The sequence below is a fragment of the Molossus molossus genome, unplaced genomic scaffold (assembly GCF_014108415.1).
Source record: "Molossus molossus isolate mMolMol1 unplaced genomic scaffold, mMolMol1.p scaffold_m16_p_1, whole genome shotgun sequence".
Classification (NCBI taxonomy): domain Eukaryota; kingdom Metazoa; phylum Chordata; class Mammalia; order Chiroptera; family Molossidae; genus Molossus; species Molossus molossus.
Genome location: NW_023425344.1, coordinates 76,823,022 through 76,844,396, shown reverse-complemented (window position 1 = coordinate 76,844,396; position 21,375 = coordinate 76,823,022). Strand labels below are relative to the sequence as shown.

The window sequence follows — 21,375 nt, the reverse complement described above, 5'->3', positions numbered from 1 at the left end:
TGGATCAGGAGGGAAAGCACTAGTTCCACAGATGTAATTTAAAATGGGGTCGTAGCATGGCAGTTGATGGACAGAGTTTAGGTGTACCTGCTGATAGTATTAATTTCTGTAGTCCAATAGATTTCTCACATCAGTCAAGATTTTTTGACAATTCTATTTTTTTCAGAAAGCCTTTATATAATAATGAATTTGTGAAGGACAGACAATAAGGCAATAAAACAAAAGAATATACAGCTAAAGTTACTGTGAAAATTTGTAGTTAAAAATTTCCCACTTGGTAGACCTTGCCCTGGACCCTAAGAGGATTACAGGAACTAGGTAGGAGGGAAGGAGAGAGGCATCAGACGGGGTTGACCACTATATTATGTAAATAGAACTGCTTACCCCTCAGACATAATGGCTAACCACAGATATCCGCTTCTGTACATGCTTGCTTGCTCGCAGACCCTTAGCCCAAATTCTTAACAGGGGCTAAGAAAACTATATAAGCAACCCTCCCCGAGTTCAGGGCTGCTTTCTCCTCTGCATAGGATGGGACAGTCACTACATGGTTAATAAGCTCTCTTAATTTGAACCCAGTTTGGAGTCTGAATCTGGTCTGTCTCGTTGGTCTACAACAGAATATCCACAAATCACCATACATTTGCTAAAGAAATCAAAACAGTTACTCTATTTCCTCTAATTTTATATTTCTATATTATCATTTTATTAGCAGAAGACTGTGGTTATATATAAATTATAAAATAACTAACTCAATATAATTATTTCCATAAATCTCCTTAAATGAATTCTGAACAGCTTTCAGGTAACAATGGAAATAATTTATCACTCCAATTGCTCAAGATCAAAATTAAATCTTATTCCAATTATTTTAAATAATAAAGATGCTTTTGTATCAAACTATTTCATACTTACAAGAAATCATGCTAGCTTGTGTATATGTGTACATATGTGTGAACATGTACATAGAGCTCTGATTTATAATTCAACTTGAAGTGATAACAGGACAGTTTCTCAAGAAGCACAAACATGTATTCCACTCAGAAGGAAGAATGTGAATTCTTCACCTTTAAATAGTATTTATCTTTTATATTTCCTCCCAGCCAAGGGAAATACCCCCAACAAGGACACCTTTGATTAGAAACAGAAAGTTCTAAGTACTTCCTGCAGCTTGGTTACAGAGAACAAAAACAACACAGCCTCAGTTGGGTGGTTGAGTTGATTGGAGCATCATCCTGTATACCAAAAAGGTTGTGGGTTCAATTACCAGTCAGGGCACATACCTAGGTTGCGGGTTCAATCCCCAGTTGGGGTGCATATAGGAGGCAGCTGATCATTAGTGCGCTCTCTCTCTCTCTCTCTCAAAATCAATAAACATATCCCCAGGTGAGGATTTAAAAACAACAACAAAACACAGAACACAAGAGCAGAAGATAGTATGTATTGATAGAGTTTCATAAGCAGACTAGTTTTATGTTTAATGTATCTAAACTTTGACTTCATCTGTAACAGGTCAATTAGGGTTGTAAAGGTAAGGTGGGGAAATTTAAATAACTATATATATATGTATAATTTTTGCAGAGTTCCATAATGAACACTTGTTAATCAGGAAAGGAAAATCCCAAAGGCTTTTGACTCAGAGACTAGGAGGGAATCTGGAATCCAAAAGATAAAAACAGTAATAATAGTAATAATTTGCCAATCATAAATAACTTCTTACTGAAATCAAGAAATATCATCTAATATTTTTCAATATGCAATACTCCCTCTTCATATGTTGCCTTTACTTTTATATCTATAAAATTGGTAACAACTACTTGAAACTATTAATCCATCCCTTTAACAAGGCATTAGCTTTTTATAATACAGTACTTGAAAATTAATCAAGCATTGGAAAAAAGCAGCTAAATAATGTGTTCTGTGCCCTAGAATTTGTATTATAAAGTAAAAATGTATAGAATCTTATTATGGTAGTTTTTAAATACCATTTCAATGAACAAGAAGGATTTGAATGTGATATATCAAGTATAGAAATGGAAAGATCATAGTTCCTCAAAGTGTAAACTATCTGAAGGGTTAAAGTATTTAACACTACTTAACCTGGTGCAGAATGCAAAAACCTATCAAGTTGATAATAAACAATCCCATCTTACTTCATATTTTAATTTCATTCTCTCTACTCTGGTATTTACCACATTATACCTGGCCCCTTACGATGGTTTTCTCTCTGCCTCACTTTTCTTCCCATTCCAATCCAAACTGTATGCTTCCACAAAATTGAAAATATTAATTTCAAGTTATTTTCCTGTCCACCCATCATGGTACAAAATAATTCCTTAGCCTACATGCTTTTTAAGTGCACACACAAGATCTCTAACCACAGTGAACCTCCACTACCATTTGGTTATTTAAAAATCTTATTTCCATTACCATTCATAACATGCCCAAATTTCAACTTCTCCCCTAAGTTTCTGATTATCATATTGCCACTGACTTCTGCTTTACTGAGAAGATGGCAGCCATGCTGGAAACACTCTTTACTGGCCCCTTTACTAAATCTTAAATTTTTTTCATAATTTCAACTATCTTCTGTCATTTTCCTCTGAGGCAGAAATGTTCTTTCCCATTCCACATCTGTTTACCTGGGTTCATAATTTTATTTCTTCTTCTTTCATCTAGGATCTTTTTTCATCAATCATTACCTCTAGAAAATTTACTGTCTTTGTCCGTAGGGTCTTAGCCGAACAATTATGTTCCTGTCTCCACTATTCTGTATTAGTCTCACAATACTGCCCCTCCCTCAAACTGCTATTGTCCCTTCTTTCCTCATTAAACTTCTAGAAAGTTAGTACCTTCCCTTTCATTTCCTCATTATTCATCATAGGCCTTGATTTTGACTTTTGTCCACAGACTCAACTTAAGATGCTTATAAAAACATGAATGTCTGTTGAACAAATCATCAAAATTCAGTATTTTTTTCCTAAGCAGTACTTGACATTCTAAAGAGTTGGGAATCCATGACAATGCACTTGTCTTCCACAATTCTTTTAGTGCTTCTTCAAAAGCTCCTTCACTTCTCTTCTAAACCCAAAATGTGGCTGTTTTCCTCATGCATTCCTTTAAACATTTCTTCTGTTCCTATGAGTCAGCCATCATTTTGAGTGAATAAAGCACACTGTGATAACAGCACTTTAAGTTCAACATGCCTCCAAACACACCCACCTGGTTGAGATCGCACTATTTCTGTTATTGGTGTTATCCAGATTTAAATTTTGGACTCATGGATTCCTTCCTCTTACTTGATACCAGCTTGGATTCTTATACATGTACACACACACGTAAAATCTCTTCCTTTCTGTTCTCTTTCATTTGTTCTTCAAGCTTGGGAAAAAATAAAGCCTTCTTTTTCTTTAATTTTTTTTTTTTTATTGATTTGAGAGAGAGAGAGGAAGCTCTCCATAATTTTATCTACCTTTTACAATGCCTTTCTGTGCTCCTGAAAAATATTTTAACCTATCTATCTGTACAGGCCCAAATCCTATGCAAATTAAATGTTTCCTTCTCCATAAATATCACTGGATAAGCTCAAACACAAATGAGCTCCCTCCAAGAACTTCTTGTGTATCCTCTTACTGCATTTATCACAGTGTCTTATTTTTTACTTACTGATATCATCTTCATTACCTTCAACTCACTACAATTTTCTGAAAAATAGGAGATACACTTAAACAATAAAACAGAAATGATTATCAGCAAAACCATTTTCTCTCTCACATATATGCATTGAGTTTCTAGAACAAAGGTAAATTATAAACTACTTATAGGCTTATTCTGACTGACAAGAAATTATACCTGAAGTAAAGGCTTGTGACCCAACACAGAAATTCTCCTGAGACTAAGAATGTTAATATCTAATCTATTATTATAAAGAGTTACATAGAAGATAGAAGCCAGTAATCACTACCTGCTCTGATAATCTGTTCTGATCAAGGTCCCAAAGGTATGAATTCACTCTTCCCTAAATCTCATTCTGCGATTATCAATTTTTTATTGACATTTTTTTCCACTGAAAGTCAAATTTAGAGGGAGGAAAAAAATAGAGGCCATTCTGTCTTCCACTTCGAGAGCTCAAACCCAGTAAAAAAAAAATATATATATATATATATAAAACTTTTTATTTTGAACTAATTAGAAGGTCACAGGAAATTGCAAAAACAAACCATAAATCATACAGAAAGATCCTATATACCCTCCAGCCAATGGTAATATTTACATAGTTGTAATATCCAAACCAAGAAACTGACATTGATATAATCTACAGATCTTATTCAGATTTCAACCGTTTTTTGTTTTTTTTTTAATCCTCACCGGAGGATATTTTTCCATCCATTTTTTTTAGATAAAGTAGAGGGAGGGAGGGAGGGGAAGAAAGAGATACAAGAGAGACATACCAATTGGTTGCCTCCCACACAATCCTGATGGGTGGGGGTGGGAGGGTATCAAATACACAACTGAGGTTCCTGCCCTTGACCAGGAATCAAATCTGAGACTCTGGTCTGACTGCCAATGTTGTAACCGCTGAGCCAAACTGGCAGGGCAGATTACATCAGTTTTTATATGCACTTGTGTATGTATGTGGTTCTAAGCAATTTTATCACATGTATAGATTAATGTAACCAATATCAATATGAGATATGTTAAAATATTCACTTTCATGCAAATATTTTTTAGTCTCAGAAAATACAACTTAAATACATTATACAACACAAAAATTGAGCAATAAAAATTACATAGAGTAAAAATGAATGCAAAGTAGAATGGTATTTAGTTTTAAAATAAACTAGAAAATATATTCAAGTAAAAATTTCTTTGCATGGTCTTTAATGCTAGCCTTTGTATATTTTTTGCATATTTTAAGAGGGATATATACAGAATCATCTAAGGAGCTAATGATATGCTGATGATAAATCTCTTCTATCATTTGTCTCAATAGGTTTTTTTGCTTGATTGAAGAACTAGAATATTCTCCTTAGCATAGAGTAAAAACTTACATAGCATATCAAGTTGTTTTGTTGTTATTTTTTTACCTTGGCTGCCTAGAAGCACAAATTAAGTTAGTGCTCATTACAATAACTATATACCCCTGATTCCTAAAAGATTTATCTTTACCTCTCTTTAAATATATATATTTTATTTATTTATTATTAATTAATTTTTGTTGCAGATGTTTCTCCTTTTCCCCCCATATATGTATTTTAAATAGCTTACACGTTAGTGCATATATTACATTATGTCATGGTAAACTTTTTAGAAGTAATAATATTATGGACTAAATGTTTGTATCCCTCCCAAATACACATGTTGATATCCTAACTCCTGCTCTGATAGTATCAGGAGGTAATTAGATCATGCAGGTGGAACATTCATGCATGGATTTAGTGCCTTTACAAGAAGAGGCAGGAAAAGAGCTTGCTTCCTCTCTCTTCTCTTTCTGCCATGTGAGGATACAATGAGAAGGCCGTGGCAAACTAGAAAGAATGCTCTCACCAGATACTGGTGCTTTGATTTTGTTTGGATTTCCCATCCTCTTGAACCAAGAGAAATAAATGGTAGTTTAAGCCACCTAGTCTATGGTGTTATGTTACAGCAGCCTGAACTGACTAAGACAAATGATCAGACATTCAGACATAAATGCTATGCATTTCCTTTGCAGAGCAGTTCATAATTATATTGTACATCTATATATAAGCCTTCTTTATTTAATCCATACAAGTTCTCTTTACCAGTGAGGAAACTAATATTCAGAAAGAGTAAATGAGAATTTAGTAAATGGTAGAACTGGAAATCCTATCAATCTGCAATATTTCCAGGAGACATTAAAATTTCATTATTTATATTAATTTTAAAAATAAATATATTTCTTCAATAAATAATGCAATGATTTGCTTAGTTACTTAAAAAATGGCTCCAATTACTACTCCCATCATCCATATATTTTTTATTCTGATTTAGTGTGTACTCTATATAATTATTCACAAGTTGTGTTCCTTTGTGCATTTTATTTTCTCCACCATATTAAAAGCTCTTTAATGGCATGAACCTTTTTTAGAGCTTATGGTGGCATTACACAATAATATCTATTTCCAATTATGCATGTAGGACATCTTTACAATGGAGTATTTTCATATAATAGTCATAATTACTGTATCTAAAAGTAACACTTTCATATAGTTATTTACTCTTATATACACACGTACTTTGATAATAAACCCATTCCTAAAGTATAACAGGTTAACTGATGAGAACTGAAGAATCTTATTATACTCATTGGCTGGTAATTCTAAAACCGAATGTTGAAAAAAGTGGGGTAAATATACAGACCTTCAAAACCCGTTAATATAATTAATCAGATGCTTAACCTAATTTATATCACTGAAATAAACATTTTAAATGCCAGACATAAATAATTCCCTGCTGACTATAACTGCTATAAATACACTTTGATTACTTAAGCAATTTCACAGCATGTCTGTATTATAGTAATACATACTTAACTAAGCAACTTACATTTCAAAATATTATAGAATTGTTGCTAATTCTTTTTCAGTATTTATAGTCAGCAATGAATTCTTTCTTCACCCATTACATAAAAATAGTGTAGCATAGTTAGAATAACTAATATACAAATAGGCCCATGCACGTATTTACGCATCCCTTCCATTTACACTCGAAGTCAATGAAATAATATTTATTTCACTTCAAAAACATTGGTTCTGGCAAGCCTGAATTCAGTAACATTTTGAATATTTATTTATTCATCAGTGAGCAAGAATCCAAGTTTCTTTATATCATATAAGATAGTATAACATATCAGCTTCTTAAAAATGCATCTTTTCAATAACAGAATTATATAATAACAAGCATTAATTTTATTTCTACAAAAAAGGCATATTTATTTAATTTTAACATGTATTAATTTGAATTGTGCATTATTCTTTCTCTGGTACAGTAAAAGGTACACATATTTAATTTCATGTGCTCATTTTTCTAGTTTCTACTACATAAACTTTAACCAGTATATCCTATATTAATTATTTCCTGACCTCAAGCAGTAACATCTGCAAATAGAAAAAACTCCTCCCATCATCAATTTATCCCTCTGAATTATTAAAAATAAGTGCAAATTTAATATGAAGTTCTTCAATACTATAAGGTCATTTAATTTAAAATGTGCACAGCTATGTTGACAAAGCTAATTACTGAAAGAAAGAATAAAGATGGCCATATAAGAAAAAAAGAACTCATTTTTTAGAATGAGTTCTTTTTCTAAAAGAACTCACTTTTGAGAGGAATGTGTAATTAAACAAGCCAAAGGTTTCATTTCTGAAAATTAATACTTCTCTTTCTTTAAATGTTTTGGGTTTCTTTTGTTTGTTTATTGATTTTAGAGAGAGGAAGGGAGAGGGAAAGAGAGAGAAACATCGATGCATGCACCCCAACTAGGGATCAAACCTACAACCTGGATATGTGCCCTGAGGGGAACTGAATTGGAAACCTTTCAGTGCAGAGGACTATGCTCAACCAACTGAGCCACACCGGCCGGGACTAATACTTCTCTTTACTTAAAATCACATTCTATCACAGTTTTGCTGGTTTCTTTACAAATTGAAATATAATTTTTTTCTCTTCTTTGATCTAAAAGATGTCATAGTTATTTTGCCAAAGTTACAGAGCAAAGGAGTTTTAAAATGTTGCTTATATCAAAAGTCTGTTTGGATAGTTCTAAAGAGAACTCCAAACTGAAGTGCCTTGAAGGCTCTCTGGAAAAACAGAAAAAAATCAGGCATTTTAAATGTTTCCATCCAGTGATTTTTTTCATCTCTGTATGCAAGAGAGAGACTGGGATTTAAAAAGCTCATCAACACAAAGCCTCACTGCGTTCTGTTTAGCAGTTTTATCAGTCTGTTACCTGGTGTCAGACTTATATAAGACTGTTTCCTTCCATTAGGAAAAGTTCCTAAAATGAACACTATCAAAGCTGATAAATTAAAAACTAACCTACTTTTTTCAAAAGATTTCCATGGTTTTAACTGAAATATACTAGCAAACACTTTATGTTTTAAGTGTCAAAATAAAAATCTGTAAAATATGTACACATTTCTCAAATTTTTATCTCTAATAGTGAATTTCTTATGGTACTTTCTATGTACATTGGCTTTACTATCTATTTATTGTAAACCTAGTATTATTCTGAATAAACCCACACTATAAAATACTCATTTGGAATGCATTTATAAAATGTAAGTAGCCCTGGCTGGTTTGGCTCAGGGGTTAGAGTGTCAGCCCTCGGACTGAAGCGTCTCAGGTTCAATTCCCAGACAAGGGCAGGTTCGATCCTGGGCCATGGTTGAGGTCTTGCGGGAAGCAATCAATGTGTCTCTCTCACATTGATGTTTCTCTCTCTCTCTCTCTCTCTCTCCCCCCTCCTTCTCCCTCCCTTTCCCCTTCCCCCTCCCTCCCCCTCCCTCTCCCCCTTCCTCCCTCCTCTCCTTTCTACACTGTTTAAAAATCAATGGAAAATATTCTCAGGTGAGTATTAAAAAATAAGTAAAATGTAAGTAAACTGATTATGCCAATGAATATGTTTAATAAAACACAACTGTGAATTTTAAAACATGTTATTTGTAAAAAAAAAAGATTTCTTATATTTATAAGGCTGTCATTGCATAGTTTTCTATTATCTTTTTAAGAATGAAGCATTACATTCTCAAGAAGGAAGAATGTTAATAAATTAATTAAAATAGAAGCCACTCAATACTTTCTAAAAGACAAATCTAATTTCTGGGTTCTTTCAATTTCCCAACTGTCATAAATATAATGAGAAATGTATTTCAAGTAAATTCACAAATCAACCAAATGGCATCACATTTACGGACTTTTCTATTATTCTTGTAATTCAAATATAGGTTCTATACTTTTCCTACTATTATTTGGAAAATCAGTAAGAAGTTCACAGAGTTAATTCAAATAAAAGGGTAAGAAAGAATACAGTCTTATGAAAAATTATATGCATAAGCAGGACACAATGAACACATTTCATCACATGCTTTAAAGTAATAAATCATTAATAAATAAATTCATTAATTTTTAAGACTATTAACACAGCCTGTATTCACTGTGCTTAATTTTCCACTGAACTATGGTTATAAATATATGTAAATAAATGAAATAAAAAAACTTCATATAGCCTTGATGATTTTACACTGTATACCTTGTAAGAACAGAGTAAATGGATATGATAAACATTATGATAATGGACAGAAGTTTCATCAAGATAATAATCATATTAACTAGACAATTATTACCCTAACTTCAAGGTTCTTTAGTACACAAGAAATAAAATTACTCTCTGCCCAAGAACTAGAGCAATATGAAACAATAAATCACTATGGGTATTTCTTGTATTTACCAATATTAAGTGAAACTCGAGGCAAAAGTACACAAAACAGATATTTCCTATGTTCAAGCAATGTATAATTCAAGAATAACTAAACAAGAATTAAAAAATGCTTTTGATAGCCTTAAATTCTAATAATAAACACAGAAGAATAGGATTAAAAACAATAATGATCAAATGTTCTACAAGTACATGCCATCAAATCTTTGATGATTATTCTGTAGAGGTCTTTATAATATTTGTTAAAATTAATCATACAAAATATAAACATATATTTCATTCTTGAAAGCTAACATTATAAGCTATGGCATTTAATAAAAATCTTAAATATCAAAATGCAATGTTATAAACATAAAGCACTAGAATTTTGGAAATAAAGTAATACCCTAGGATAAAAAGAACTAGAATGAAGAAACGAATAGGTAAGTTTATAAGCAGTAATGGGGACTGGAAACTAAGTTAAACTTCATATTAAGCCATCCATGTCCTCAGACATAATACTTAATGTTCTTTGATCATAAATGAAGGTGTTTATGATCTTATGTAATATCTGGCTTATATGCACAAATCACTACTGGAAACACTGCCCGTTATAAAAGGGCTTTGTCTTCTGTGTTTATAACAAACTATAACTCACTTAAAAGGTGAATTATAAGCTCAATGGAGAAAATAAGCAATAAAAGTTATCCTAGTTATATAAATAGAACTAAATTGCTAGGAGACTTTAAAGGTGAAATTTAAAATATTAGTTTTTGTCTCAGAAAATGGAAATCTAAGGAAAATCAGGATACGCCTAATTAAATTAAGCATATTCAAGATTTTTCTGTATTTTGCTTACATATATGTGGGAAGGAGAAGTAGAATATGCAAAATCTTTGCAATATATCCACACCCCAAGTTCCTGCTTTCTCCTTGCCTACAGGAGTGTATTATAGAACATGGTGAGGATGACAATGGCTTTATGACAAATAGGAATGGAGTTAATGCAGACGCAGTAGGCAACCTAGCTTTTGAGAAGAAAATGGTTTTTATGAATAGTTTTATTGAATTGCAAGTAACTATAAATGTATTTGGACAGACTTCGAAACTTTAAAAAACTGTGTTCATAAGCATTCTTATTCAGAGATAGTATTTTATAATAAAACCTACTTGAAAAGATACATATAAATTTAATTAAAAGCCCCAGTTTCTTACTAATTGTCTTATATTCCTCTGAAAATATAATTTGGGATAGCAGAGGAAAAGAACTCATTTCCTACAACTTCTTAGTTAAAAATACTACGGCCCAGATTTCCATCAGTTCTGCTCAATATACAGAGCTGTCATTCTGACCCATGTTAAGTGTTTTCGCTTAGAAAAGACAGTGCTAACACTAAAAGGGAAATTAGTCTGAAAATCATAATCCTTAAACAAAAGTTTATAAGTGTATCACTGATATTTCAACACTTACGGCTATCATAACATATGTTTCCTAGAGCCCTGCCCGTTTGAAGCAGCACTTCCTGGTCTTTGCTATTTAGTAGCTGCACCAGTGGTGAAATCAATCCAGCATCCACACATGGAATACGCATAAATTCTGAAAATAAGAGACATATTTAATTAAAAATCGAAAGATTCACAATTCACATAAATCATGTCCCTTAATAAAATAAATATCTATTAAAATATTCAAGGTGGCTCACTATTTGAAGAGTACCTTTATGTTCAAAATTATCATTAGCACTGTACTATGTACTTCATGAAATAAGTATACAAAAATGAGTGGGGTCATATTTTCCTTTGCTGATAGTCTGCCATAAACCAAAAGGGTTTGCAATTAACTTTTATACCTAATTTATCACTATCTTCTTATAATAATTGAATGTGCTTAGGAAGCAGCATGTGCTGCTGGAAACACTGGTAATGGTCTTTCCATAAACTCGATAATTAAAGTACAGCAGGCCCTCAAACAACTCGCTCAATGTTGTTTTGTTATAATGTTGATGAGATGCAGTAAAAACCTAACTTGTTTGTATCAAATTAGCCTATGGTAAAACTGGTTTTGTCACCCATTGTTTCCTCGAAGTTCCAAAAACCTACTGATGACACTGAGGACTTACTGTACTACAGTTATAAACTAAGCCATCAAACTAATTTTTTCACTGTTTGCTAAAATATAAGATTTTTTTAAAAGGTTCAAGCAAATTATTGTAAGTAAATCATTTTTCATTGGTAAGATTCAATGGAACCATTTATTCCTTATCTTCATTCCTACTATTTATTAACATTCATTTTATGGATCACTCACATTTAATGTTGTGTTCTAAAGTACCAAATGTTTTCTTATACTTCAAACTTTTTTTTCTTAACTTTATAATATATCATTCTAAATGTAGTAATCCCCAATGATACCATCATAGTCATGATTAGACAAAACTTTTATACAATATTTTATGGAGGACTAATACAAAATTTAAGCACATGAAGATCAATAAAGTTCTCTAATAACCAGTATCAGAATCATCATTTTGGACATCATGACTTACTGTATGGATGTTCTAGTCAATAAAGATGTAATTCTTCCACCTATAATCCATCCTACTAAAAATAATCACTTTTCACTCTCACTTTCAGAGGGGTCCACTCCTTAATTTATATCACAAATACCCTCATAAACAATCTCCCTCTCTCTCCCTTCATTTTCAAATTCTTACAGCACATCATATAAGGCTGTTATGTAAACCGTTACCTCTGTAACAACTTCTTTTCCCCCTAACATAGCTATTAAGTCACAGAGGCATTTCTCTCTACTTAAAGGATTGCATTTCTATCATATCTCTTACTCACCTCTATATTACTAAAAATTCTCTATAATTTAAACTCCAAGATTAAGAGTACTTCCTTACTTCTACAGGTAACCTTTAAGTTTATTATTGTTGATGTGTTGCTTTTTAAACTCAATAGTATGAGATATTCCATCAGCTACTGGGAAAACAAATTATGCTATATACTTCCATGAATTCAATGACTTTAGGAGATGATGTAACAACCTACTTGTCTACCTCTTAAATAGTTACTTTAGAATTTTTATAGATTTCAAATCTTAAAATAACTTGTCACCAACCCAAATTAATCAAATTAAAGGCAGATATTCATTCTCCTTTCCACCTCTCCCCATGCCTAGTTTCCAACAGGGGCATCATTTAAATGACTATTAAAATAAGAAATTTAGGAATGGTCTGATTTATATTCATTTTATACATGTAAACTGTTGTTATATCTTATTGTTTTGCTTGTTTGTTTTGCTGTTGCTACTCTTCAGGCAACGGCAGCATTGATGAATTATTATTTTCCTTTGCTTTTATGTTGTAATTATTTCTATGATACCAACCTATGTTTCAAATTTTTGATGCTATCACTGATATTTGGTATTCTTGAAATGAAAGAGGATAAATAATTTTAGGAAAATTGTGAATCAAATAAAACTGCTCTGAATTGTGTTTTTTAAAATGCAAAAGCATATAAAGAATACCTTAAACACATACAATGTTATATGTCAATTATCTCAATTTTTACAAAAAGAATATAAAGATAAAACTAAAATATTCCTCAGCTTTCAGTCAATGTAAAAGTAACACTGCCAGTCCCTGGAGAAAGTAAACTTCTTCCAAAACTTTGTGCTTTTCAGACAATTTACTTTTTAAGTGAAGAGTGCAGCCCTCCTTAACTAGTTTTAAAACATAAAGTCACCTGCTTCAGATAGTTACATGTGAAAATATATCAATAATTTTTCAGAAATATGTTTAAAATTATCTGTATATGGAGAGGCTATAGAATGGTTGTGATGGCTGTACTTGTTCAAAGAGGTTCCTACTACATACATCTCTAGTTTCTGGAAATCTATATTGTGATTATAATGAGATTAAAAATATACTACTTGATCTTTAAAAAAAAATCAAGCTGTTTTGCATTTAAGATTTAGATAGTGGTTGGTCCAGGTTAACAAAACATATGAGGGAGTTCTATTTTCAAACTAGATCAGCTTTAGGAATTCTTTATAGTCCTAAAGTAATCACTATTTATTCAGAGTAGTTCAAATCTACTTGAAGTGCACTATTCCAAGACCTTTGAAAATTTATGACCAGCTCAAATCTAAAGCACAGTATATTGATAATATAATTACAATAGCTAGTCATGATATAGAAACAGTAGGTGGCCAGTTTTCAGTTAACAACCAAAAGAAAAAAGAAAAAAATGTGCAATACAGAAAACCTCACTGAAACCTGAAAGATATTTTAAGAGCCTCTAAACCAGCAGTTCTCAACCTGTGGTTCGCAACCCCTTTGGAGGTCAAATGACCCTTTCACAGGGGTTGCCTAAGACATAACAGTAGCAAAATTGCAGTTATGAAGTAGCAACAAAAATAATTTTATGGTTGAGGGTCACCATAACATGAGAAACTGTATTAAAGCGTCACGGCATTAGGAAGGTTGAGAACCACTGCAAACAAATGAAAAAATTTCATGGTAATTTTCTTTTTGGTAACACATTTATGAGCAAGTTGTTTTACTATGCCAAAAGCAACATATATTGGTATTTTACAATGCCACCTGCATTGTGATTAAACAAATGAAAACAGAATTTTTAAAAATATTTTTCTTTAAAGTATAATATTAAAACTTACTAAAATAAAAGGTCTAAAAATAATAGCAAACTCATAAACTAAGACACACTAAAGGTATTACATTTAGTAGGGCCTTCTCTTATGTTTAAAAACTGCTTTAAGAGTCAGGGTTTTCTCACACTGACCAAATTAAAATCCTATGTAAATATTTCTGCTACATTAAATTCTTCCAAAGTATCTCTTATTAGATATAAACTACATGTAATGGGATGGACTAGCTGTTATATAATTAAGCTTTGCTGTCACTATTTTTCCAAAGTATTCTTACATGGAAATTTTTTTTAAAATGTTTCCCATGAAGGTGAATGCAGAAAACAGAACATATATTCTTCTAACTGCTCTGTTGCTATCAAGTGCCAGTGTCAGGAGGATAGGCCAGACTAAAAATAAATAGTTTAAACCTGGGTCTAACACATGCCAATATATACATTGAAAAAGGTAAACTCTCTGTGACAATAAAGATGAATGACTCAGTGGCAAGTTTAAGAATCCTATAACCAAAGTAATAAATGATACAGGTGCGGAAGGGACTAGCAGTGCTTTCCTTTAATTCTACTCTAAAAGGACATGGGAAATGTATAAATAAAATAACTATAATTGTAATTCTCTTATTGTATGTATGTCCAAAGGATTTTAAACAATGACATAAAAAAGCCAAAGAAAAATATATAAAAAAATAAAAAATGTCTAATCTACAAAATTAAAACATAAATTAATAAAACATACTGACAAGTTAGGTGTAAAACTGAAGATGTTCCCAGCAGAAAAGTTCTTGAGGAAAACCTCACCATTTTTGGCTACTTCGGCTATGATGTTAGCTACTTTGGCTGTGCAGGGAGACTGTGGAATCAACAGACTTGCAAACAGCTGAAGTATTCCACTTCCTTGGATTTTTTCACTTGTTTCCATATCTGAAAGAGATATATACAAAGAGCTTCAATGAAAATCTTTATATAATGACAACTTTATATACAATACATTCTTCAAGAATTCTCACCATCCAAATAAAAATTTGTTCAGTATACATTCAAATGTATGCATTTATATAAAATTACCTTCAGTTCCACACCTGCTTCTGAGTTTTTATCTGCACAAAACACTTTATAATGTTGTTTTTTTCTATCTACAGTCAGACTATAAAAGAACCCTTTCTGAATATACCATTTGTATACTAAACTTACTTTTCAATGTTAGTTCCAACCCTGTCTATTCAGAGTAGGAATGCCTTTTCTTCTACGTCCCTTCTGAATTCTGTAACAGTGTGTGTGTATATATAAATTCTATGGTTTCCTATATGCTATCACAATTTGTTTAAATGGCAATCAAATGAGCAAAAAACTCACCTCATATCATTTTATATGGAGTGATAGAGGAAACGATATAGTTCTATATAACTACTATGTTTTTCATACAACTCTTTAAACTACCATTAATGAAGAAAATAAATAGTAAACGGCAATAAGGCCATGGTATTCAGAACTCGATTTGGTGATACAGAAATTCAGGAGGCTCCTGCTTCTTTCCACTTCAGGTATCTATTATTAAAAGAATGTCCTATTAAAATAAAAGAAGAGGAACACTTGGAATGACGATGCAAATAAAGAAAAGCTCAAGGAGCCCCAGTTTGGCTCAGTAGTTAGAGTGTTGGCCCGCAACCAAGGGTTGTGGGTTCAATTCCCAGTCAAGGGCACAGAGCTGAGTTGCAGGTTCAATCCCCGGCCCTGGGCTGGCCGTGAGTCAGGCAACCAACTGATGTCTCTCTCTCACACTGATGTTTCTTTCTCCCCTCCCTCGCTCCCTCCCTTCCATTCTATCTAAAAATCAATGGAAAAATATCCCTGGGTGAGGATTAACAAAATAAATAAAAAGAAAAAGAAAAAAAGAACAAAAAAACCCAAGGAAATAAAACATAAAATTGCTATCTGATTCTGAACAATGACGAGGCATGGCATATATTTAGATAGAAAATTATACAGGTCATTAAAACATTCAATTTAAATTTGTTTCTATGTGTATATCTGTTACATCCTTTGGACATACATACAATAAGAGAGAACTCTAAAGATTTCTTGTTAAGCCCTGGCCAGTTCTGCTCAGTGGTTAGAGCATAGGCCTGTGGACAGGAGAGTCCAGGTTTGGTTCCCACTGGGGGCATGTGCCTCGGTTGCAGTTTGTCCCTGGCCCAGTTGGGGTTGTATGGGTGGCATACGCTCGATGTGTCTCTCTAGCGTTGATGCTTCCCTCTCTGTTCCTCCCTCTCTCCCTCCTGCTCTATCTGAAGAAAGATGTGAGAATGTCCTAGGGCAAAGATAAAAAACAAAACAAAAACAAAAAATAATTTAAAATTTCTTGTTAAGTAAATAGCAACTGATGTGATCAATAGAATGGGAAAATAATTTTTAATGGAATAATTTGAAAAAGTCTACAAAAAATAAATAATGCATTTCTTTACAGTAAGTGCAGATTAGGGCAGTTTTTTCTAATCTGTGGATCCTGATCCATTTGAAACTCTGAAATAGATTTGGTGAACAAGGACCAGCAATTTCTTAAAAAGAGAATAAAATTAAGACTAGCAAAAACAACAAAAAAATAGGAAAAATTTTGCCTATAGTAAGGTAAAACACTGTTAGTGAAACTTTGAATTATGTATATGCACATGTATAAGTAACTGTGTGTGTATGCCTACTGTATGCAAAATGTATTTCAACCATAGGTTCTGGTCAAAAAGTTAAAAAACTACTGTTCTGTGCACTGCTTGACTATGTAGAGTTACAGAACCATAACACTCTCTTAACATCATGAGGAGCTAGAGTTGTCAAATGGCTGAAGCAATAGAAAAATACATGGGTAATTATACTTCCATGTATTTATTATCTTTAAAAAAGTAATTTGCAATTCATTTATATATGTTTATCTATGACAACAGCACTACAGATCAAGTAACTCAGATTATTCAATGTTGAAACTTCATCCATGCATTTCCTTTTCCTACCATAAGCACAGTGTATTTTCACATAGCTAATACTATTTTAGCTTCTAACATTTTATGCACTATAAAAAAGGTATTTTGGAGATACTTTAAAACAACTTTATTTATAAGGTGAAGAAATAGAAGCCCAGAGTAAAGTAAATTTGTCTAAAGTCACCAATCATACCAATCACAGAGCATAAACAGCAACTTCAGATTCTATTAAATTAACAAATCGACATGTGTGTCACCTGGCAACCACTGGTGTTATTTTTTAAAACAGAAAACTTAAGCATAAATAGATGAAACCTGTCTTTTTGTATGCTGTCACTTACTAGGTTTCTTACAATTCCCATTAGTAGAAATGTAATCCACACGTAACAGGGATATAAAAACAGCAGCTGTTTTTAAGGTACCACCTGAAAACCTGACACCAAATTTCCATTAATTATTTTTTTAAGCAAGAAGCCAAAACGAACTGAACCCAATTTGCCATAGTAAAATCCTTCCTTTTCTGACCAGAAGATGTACAACCACAGAACACTGACATACTGCCCCAGGGGTCTTGTCCCACCATCTGCTGGTGCTGAGATGAAAGAGCAAGAGTATGGCATAAGGCATGAATCATGATGAGATGTGAAGCCGAGGCATTTGTGTGCATGGAGCCAAGGAGTTAACTGCAAATCATCCATGCACGTCTCATTTTAACTAAAACTGAAAGAACAGCTTAACATCAGAGCTCAATGTCAGGGGTAAGGGGAAAAAAAAAAAAACAATACGAAACTGTTGTACTGATGAGACTTTCCACAGATTATAATCCAAGAAATTGGAAGAACAGTTATATGAAGATGAATCAAGAATTTAGAAATAAACTTTATGTTGTTAGAAAAATAAAAGGAATAAATATAATCTTGTTTCTAAAAAATATAATTTCTACTTACAAAAAAATCTAACAGGAAATCTATTTATCTGCTAGCATGTGTATTTCTATATAGGTTGAGAATTTAACTTCAACAGCTCAGAATTACCTTCTTTCCTGTGGCATAAAAACATAAAGAACCAAATACTGCTTATCACTAAAATGTCACTGTCCAATAAATAATTACAAAGTTTCAGCCTCATTTCATATATATTTTCTGCACTGGAATTATACTGCATATCAAAAGCATAGTTATTTGTGAAACTAAAAGATGTTCTCAGGTATCTGTGAGCACCCTTGAAATTATTTTAAAAGAGCATTAAGAAGTAGTCTGCAGTTAGGTTTGCAGGTCTAAATGAAGAAAGGACTACTTGAAAAAAAAAAAAAAAATCATGCACTGCGCAGAGTCCTAAAAAATGGTAGGCTTTTCATTATTTTAGCCAGACTACTATTGACATTTTAACTACTTTCCTTTTAAATGTTTGCAGGAATCAATTCAATATCTTTCTCCCCCTTCACGTTTAGATGCAGTCCTAAAAAATGTTTTGAGCCCTGGCCGGTTTTGCTCAGCTGTTAGAGCGTTGGCCTACTGTCCGGAGAGACCCGGGTTCAGTTTCTGCTAAAGGCGCGTAACTTAGTTGCAGTTTGTCCCCGGCCCTGGTTGGGTCGTGTGGGTGCCAGCCACTCGATGTGTCCCTTTCATGTTGATGTTTCTCTCTCTCTCTCTCGCTCCCTCCCACTCTACCTGAACAAAAAATGGAAAAATGTCCTCGGGTGAGGATTTAAAAAAAAAAAAAGTTTTGAGTATGCCTATAAATTACAGGCACTGACAGTCCTTGAGTTTTAAAGGACCCATACATGATGGGCAATTGCCATTCTAAAATCTGTAGGGCCTACTGCAGGAGTCCTATCCATCACAGTAGCCCTTGCAGTGCTTCAAGCACTCATTCTGTCCCACAGGCCTATGTCCACACTCCCCCTGGTAACAACATGCAGCTTAGTTATGAAACTGTCAGTGACAGAAGGAAAAAGAAAACAGCGCAATTAGGTCAGAGAAAGTTTCAAGAAGAGTAAATCAAGAAGCTAAGCTACAATACATTATAGGGAGGTGAAGAAAAAGCACCACTCAGAACTTCTCATGGCCAATAACCTGGTAGAACACGGGAAACAGGCACAATGGGAATAACTCGTAATATAAGACATAGGCTGAGTATGGCTGAAGTTCCCAAAAAGGTGCCAAATGAATACATTAAAATAATTGGTTTTAGCCCTGGCTGGTTTGGCTCTGCGGTTAGAGTGTGGGCCTGTGGTCCAGAGAGACCCGGGTTCGGTTCCTGCTAAGGGCACGTACCTCGGTTGCAATTTGTCCCTGGCCCTGGCTGGGTTATGCGGGTGGCAACCACTCAAAGTGTCCCTTTCACATCAATGTTTCTCCCTCCCTCCCTCCCTCCCACTCTATCTGAACAAAAAATGGAAAAATGTCCTCAGGTGAAGATTAAAAAAAAAAATTGGTTTTACATTTAAATACCAAGATGGGGTTTTCAGGTACACTACTATTACAATAAGATAAATTTATGATGCTATGTTAGCATATAAGCTTCACGAGAATAAATTAATAAAAAGCATTTGATAACAAATTTGCAGTAAACAAGTTAGAAAAACAAAAACGACTGCTATTTCTATGACTCTCTTAGATTAAAAAGGTATTTGGATAAATTGATAGCATTTTTAAAAATAATAACACCTAATACTCTTTTTTAAAGTAATAAAAATACATTTTTTAAATCTATGAAAATAAATAAATTAAAGGGGGGGCCCTCACAGGGGGGATATGTACATTTAAAAACTCCTTTTGCAACAACATGGAGAAGATCACTATGCTAAGTGAAATAAGCAAGTCAGTGAAAGACAAGTACCATATGACCTCTTTTATCTGGAATCTAATGAACAAAATAACTGATAAACAAAACAGAATCAGAGGCATAGATACATGGAAAAGACTGACATCTGCCGGAGGGTAGGGGGAGGACTGGATAAAAGAAGGTGAAGGGATCAGTCAAGGAACATATATGCATAACCCATACACACAGACAAGAGAGTAGTGATGGCCAGAGAGAAGGAGGAAACAGGGGAAAGAGAGAGGGGAACAGGGACATCTGTAATAGTGTAAATAATATGAATAAAGTAAAAAAAAAGAAGTGTTTAAAGTTTAACATAAGAGTTATGGGAACAGTAAAGAACTGGTATCTTTACATTACATGTCCAAGGACTCCTTGTTACAGATTGTGAAGAGGAGATGCAGATTTGGGATTAACTGGAAAGACCCAGAATATGACTTAAAAGGGGGCCACATGTATCCTTATCTCTGAGAAACTACTCATTTCTCAAGGGGTAAACATTTAGAACAGAGTATAACAAGTGACCTGACCCTGTGCTCAGGCAATCTGATCAAAATTCAAAGCTTCATTTACTACTACACAGACAAGTCCCAAATCCGTTCTCCTGTTATTCAACTGAAAATCAAGTATTTGCCTTCGGATATACCATAAATACCTTAAATTTAATATTCCCCAAATAAAATTTACCTTCTTTCCTTTAAGTTCATTCCAGTCTCTATCTCAGTAAAAGGCAGGGGACCCATCTAAGCCAGAAGCCCTAGAATGATTACAAATTTTTCTCTTTGAGTAAATGCCTTTCTACCACCCACATTCAATCAGAACGTAAGTTCCAATAGATTCCTTCTCGCTAGCATCTTGTGCATCTATCTTTCCTTTCTACACTCATGTTACGTCAAGTTCTTAGTTATGGCCTTTATTAAAGGTAACAGCGCCCTGGCCGGTTTGGCTCAATGGTTAGAGTGTCAGCCCGTGAACCAGAGAGTCCCAGGTTCACTTCCCGCTAATGGCAAGTACCTTGGTTGCAGTTTGTCCCCGGCCAGGGTTGTATGGGTGGCAACCACTCGATGTGTCTCTCTCACATCCATGTTTCTCTCTCCTTTTCTTCCCCTCTCTCTCCCTCCCTCCCACTCTATCTGAAAATAAATGCAAGTATCCTCAGGTGAGGTTAAAAAAAAAAAAAAAAAATGGCAACAGCCTTAAGAGTCTACCTAACTCCAGCCACACTGTCCCTGTCTGTGATCCACAAAGATACCAGAATAAACTTCTGGAAATGTAAATTTTATATCACTCCCTATTTTAAATCTTTAAATGATTCTTTATAACTTTTAATTAAACACTGAAGCACATCCATACTTCCGAACCCTATCTCCTGATACTCCTCCACTGACAACCTCCACTCCAGCCACACCAAATTACACGAATCCAAATTAACCTTGTTTCATGCCTCCTTACTCACATGCTCCCTCTCTG

The 21,375-nt window shown here is 33.5% G+C and overlaps 1 protein-coding gene across 12 annotated transcripts in view; it reads right to left on the bottom strand.

Moving 5' to 3' along the window:
* Window positions 1–21,375, bottom strand: part of RAP1GDS1 (Rap1 GTPase-GDP dissociation stimulator 1) — a 168,081-nt gene that overhangs the window by 93,022 nt on the left and 53,684 nt on the right. For 9 of the 12 annotated variants that reach the window (XM_036255128.1, XM_036255166.1, XM_036255174.1 and 6 more), the window contains exons 3-4: window positions 14,909–15,031; window positions 10,908–11,033 (exon numbers count right to left, since the gene is read on the bottom strand). In XM_036255128.1, the coding sequence (XP_036111021.1) occupies window positions 10,908–11,033; window positions 14,909–15,031 (249 nt within the window). Of the gene's footprint in view, window positions 1–10,907; window positions 11,034–14,846; window positions 15,032–20,592; window positions 20,638–21,375 lie in introns of those variants that run through there. The other 3 variants (XM_036255156.1, XM_036255194.1, XM_036255183.1) reach the window with 3 other exon arrangements.